General features: G+C 58.2%; 1 protein-coding gene across 5 annotated transcripts in view; it reads left to right on the forward strand.

Annotated features, from left to right (window-relative positions):
* Positions 1–429: 429 nt before the first annotated feature.
* The window catches only part of Celf5 (CUGBP Elav-like family member 5), a 25,913-nt gene continuing 21,708 nt past the window's right edge, over positions 430–4,634 (forward strand). For 3 of the 5 annotated variants that reach the window (XM_005358973.2, XM_005358974.3, XM_005358975.2), the window contains exon 1: positions 459–680. In XM_005358973.2, the coding sequence (XP_005359030.1) occupies positions 536–680 (145 nt within the window). In that variant the 5' untranslated portion in view covers positions 459–535. Of the gene's footprint in view, positions 681–1,046; positions 1,279–4,634 lie in introns of those variants that run through there. The other 2 variants (XM_005358976.2, XM_013350706.2) reach the window with 2 other exon arrangements.

The following is a 4,634-nucleotide window of genomic DNA, read 5'->3' on the forward strand; positions in this document are numbered from 1 at the left end:
TGTAGACCAGGCTGGTCTCGAACTCACAGAGATCCACCTGCCTCTGCCTCCCGAGTGCTGGGATTAAAGGCGTGCGCCACCACCGCCCGGCAGTGCTCGTCTTGTCTTGACAAGGCTCTTAATATGTAGCCCAGGCTAACCGGGAACGCCAGATCCTACTGCCTCAGTCTCCCCAGTATACCTGGCTGCGGGACTGATCTCATGGCTGTTGGTCACGGACACTTTAAGGATTCCAAGACCAGCGCGGGGAGACCTGTCAGTCTTTCAAATGTGCAATTCGAGCCTGCAGCTCCCTCCTACCCTTCACCCTTCACTCCCTTTTACCCCCGCACCTCCAAGACCTCTGGGCCTCAGTTTCCCTACGGCGGGCCCCGCCCGTCCCCTGCAGTTCTCGCGGCAGCCGCGGGGGGCGCTGTGGCGCAGCCGCGCGCAGGCGGGGCCGCTGACCGAGCGACGCGGCTGCACCACAGCTCCTGCCCGGGCCTGGCCGGTGGGCGGCAGCGGGCCCGAGCGCCCCGGGGCGCGGCCCGACGGCATGAAGGACCTGGACGCCATCAAGCTCTTCGTGGGCCAGATCCCGCGCCACTTGCACGAACAGGACCTCAAGCCACTGTTCGAGCAGTTCGGCCGCATCTACGAGCTGACGGTGCTCAAGGATCCGCACACCGGCGTGCACAAAGGTGGGCACCCTCGCCCCGCACCTACCCCTGCACCTCTGCACCCGTCCCTGTGCCCCTGCACTCTGCCTCCTGCATTTCTGAGGCCCTTTCTGTTTCCCTCTTTCTACACCTGCACCCCCCTCTTAGCCCCCTCACCCCTCCCAAGCACCTGAACCCTCTGGATCCCTCCCCCACACCTCTCCTTCTGTACCCCAGCATCCCATCACCCCTTTCTCTTCCCCTGCACTCTCCTCCGTCCTAGGGGTGCCGTTCTCGATCCAGCTGCCCCCTCCCGTCCTCCGCCCCCTCGCCCTCCCTCCTCCCCATTCCCTCCTCCTCCATCGCTCTCCGTCATCTCCCTCCATCTCCCTCCTCTCCCCGGGCATCTTCCTCTCTCTCCCCCTCTCCCTCCCATTCCCAGACACCCCCCTATCCAACCCTGTGCCAGAAGCTCCGTGGACCCCCCCGCCCCCCGCCTCCCGGTCCCCCACCCCTACCCAGTCGCTCTGGGTCTCTCTGGCTGGGACAGGAACTTCCCACTTCGGACCCGGATTCCTGCTCACAAAGCCGGGACAGCTCGGCAGCAGCCGGACACATGTCCAGAACCTCGGGCTGAGCGGTAACTAAAAAGACACGGGGGCGCGAGGAGGTTGAGGCTGCAGCCCAGGGGATGTAGGGACTCTGGCAGCTCTCCCTGGGTGGTGCCATCTTTCTGATCTGCGCCCACCCTGGGCTCAAGTGGAACCTGGTGGAATCAGAGCTAAGGCCGAGACAATGAACGTGAGGTCCGCTAGGCAGAGCCCAGATCCCGGGTGACTAGGACGCGCGTGGGTGGCGTCGCCGGCAGGTGGTTCAAGAACCTGGCTTCCACTCCCTTGGAGGCTTCTGGGAGGGGACAGGGTCGCCCCCACTCTGCTCTGTCTCAAGCCCCAGTGTCTGAAACTGGTGGCTTTGACCAGCTCTGAGGGCAGGTGTTGTGGGACCCAAGGTTAAGACCATGGTCTCCATCCTCAACTGGACGGGGCGGGGGCGGGGAGGGGGGAAGGAGCTTAGCTCCCGGATGGGCCTGTACCTACCTATGGAATGAATGACTGGACGAGTGGCTGCATGGACCAGCGACTGAGCGGTGAAGGAATAGTCCGGGGCTGCCAGCTGGGCCTGAGGCTGGTCTGCTTCCTGGGCAGGGAGGGAACCCCTCCACACCCCAGCGCTCTTCTCAACAACCTCATTGTGAGACTGGGGATTTAATTCCCACCAGTGACCCAGACCCCAGAGCTTAGGGTCTGATTTAAGTACTCATTTTTAGAAACTTCTGTTTGGAACCCAAAGGCTGCCTATGTGGCACCCCAATTAGGGCTTGGGGGGCAGTGATGAAGTCTGGGTCTCGGGATAACACATGGGTGCTGGAGTAGGGGCCCCTCATCTTCGCTGGGAATTCCAGGCAGGAGACAGGGGGCAGCAAGGCCTGAGGACTGGAGTTATTTTCTTTCTAGGAGATGTGGGCATCTGGGAGTCTTGATATTTTGGGACATTGCTTGGGAGGTGGGAGTTTGGGTGGCAGAGGGTCCGAGGAGGGTTCAGTTGGCAGGGACTGGAGCACTGCTTACCAGGCCCCACCCGAGTGAGGAGGTGGGGATCCCACAGGTCAGGGTCTTCTATGTTTGAAGGCCAGGGACAGTGGCACACTCCTGTCAGCCAGAAACTTGGGATGCTCAGGCAGGAGGATCAGGAGTTTAAGATCATCCTCAGCTACATAGCAAGTTCAAGACTAGCCTGGATTACATGAGACCCTGACTCGAGAGAGGTGGATCTCTTTGCTCCTCTGCTGTGTGACTGTCAGCCAGTGGCTGTCCCTTTCTGGGCTTCGGGATAATGGAGGCAGAATAAGTGGAACTGGGAACTGTCTTGGCACACAGCCAAGACCCTGGGACCTCCCCTAAGTATTTTTTTGTTTGTTTGTTTTTTTTGTTTTTCGAGACAGGGTTTCTCTGTGGCTTTGGAGCCTGCCCTGGAACTAGCTCTGTAGACCAGGCTGGTCTCGAATTCACAGAGATCCACCTGCCTCTGCCTCCCAAGTGCTGGGATTAAAGGCGTGCGCCACCACCGCCCGGCTCCCCTAAGTATTTCAATGGCTTTGATTTTGGGTGCATTTTCAAGATAGCCCACAACAGGAGGGGTGGGATTCCAGGGAGTACTAGGTCCCTAAATGCTACAGAGTCCCTGAAGGAGCAGGAGGAGATGGAGAGGGGGACATAGGGGCACATAGACCCTGTGACCCTCCCTGGAGGCATCCAGCGTGGGAGGGCCTCCCTCAGCCAGGGTTCAAGGTAGAACCTGGGAGCTGACCTGGGGTCCTTCTGCCCCCAACCTCCTAGAGAGGACAGGTCACCTTTGGGGTCTCTCTGGCCCTACTCACCATATGCATTTTCATGTTAATGATGGCATTTGCCTTAGAGTGGAGCACTCTGGGGGATGCTGGGGGGGGGCGGTTGGCCTGCTGTTACCATGGGAGCAGCAGTGGCTGCCAGTGGCAGGAGGAGGGGATGTGGATGTGACAAGCAGCCTTGGGGACACATGGTCTGGCACAGGTGTGGGAGGAGGCGTTGTCTCTAGGCCACAGCCAGGCCCTCTCTTGAGGCACTAGGACAGTTTCAAATGAGGCACCACCCAGCTGTGTGCCTTGTTTTCCCTAGCTGCCTAAGGTCTTGGAATCTCAGAGGAAACCGCTGGGAAAGGGTATAGGGTGGTGAGATTTTTAACAAACCCTGGGCGGAAGGCCTGGGCTCCTGTGTTCAGGCTAGAGGTATTTGCCAATGAGGAAAAGTATTCTTGAGGCAGAAAACACCATCTGCAGAGGTCCAGAGGTGCAAGGCCCTGGGAAATCTCCTCAGGAAGGAGACTACTGTGTGCTAGAGTGGTCAGAATTGTATCAGAGACAAGATGCAGGCTGGAGAGAAAGAACTGGCTTTGCTAGGGGAAAATGCATGATGGTGGATGGATGGGTGGATGGATGGATGGATGGATGGATGGATGGATGGATGGATGGATGGATGGATGGATGGGTGGATGGGTGGGTGGGTGGATGAATCTGTGGATGGATGGATGTGTGGATGGATGGATGGGAGGATGGATGGTGTCTTCAGATCTCATGGAAATGTAATAATTATCACCCTACATTCCCCTGGGGTCAAGTGAGGTGCACTCGATATGGGGCTCATGCATATGCTGAAGAAGTGGCAGAAGTAGGATTCCAGAAGGTTCGAGTGAAGGGTCCACTTGTTTTCTGAGGAATGATGTCCCAGGTTGACCACAGCCTCTGATCCGGTTCTGGCAAAGGATGGAACTTGTATTGGCGAGCAGAGGGAAGAGACAGGCAGGCCTATGGCTGGAGGGTAGACTTGGGCCTTTACTCTGAGGAAGTTGGAGCAGTGGAGGGTTGTGTGCCAATGGATACCTGTGCTTGCTGATTCGAGGGGGGGTGATGAACTAGGGGCTGAGCTCGTGTTTCGGACGTGGGTGGGGGCCACTCAGCTTCTCTTCTTGGTGACAGGGCGGGGCCAGCTGTCCTCACGGGACATTTTTCTTGCTGTGAAGGGAGTGTCAGCTGAGCACCTGAGATCCCAGTCCTTGGGAGACTGAGGCAGGAGGATCACCTTGAGGCTAGCCTTGGCTGCAGAGTTGACCAGGAGACTGTTTCCAAAGTAAGGTGGTTGGGAGAGATGGCTCCGCCACTCAGAGTGAACACCACTCACTTCAGGGACCTGAGTTCAGTTCCCAGCACCGTCAAGTTGCTCATAACCACCTTCATCAGTGCCTTGTGTGTATCCAGAGAGAATCCTCTGCCCGCCACGGGTACGCCACGGTCCCCATAGGTAAATAGATGATAAAAACATTTAATGTAGCCGGGCAGTGGTGGCGCATGCCTTTAATCCCAGCACTCTGGAGGCAGAGGCAGGCGGATCTCTGTGAGTTCGA

Source organism: Microtus ochrogaster, linkage group LG1 (assembly GCF_000317375.1).
Source record: "Microtus ochrogaster isolate Prairie Vole_2 linkage group LG1, MicOch1.0, whole genome shotgun sequence".
In the NCBI taxonomy this organism is placed as follows: Eukaryota; Metazoa; Chordata; class Mammalia; order Rodentia; family Cricetidae; genus Microtus; species Microtus ochrogaster.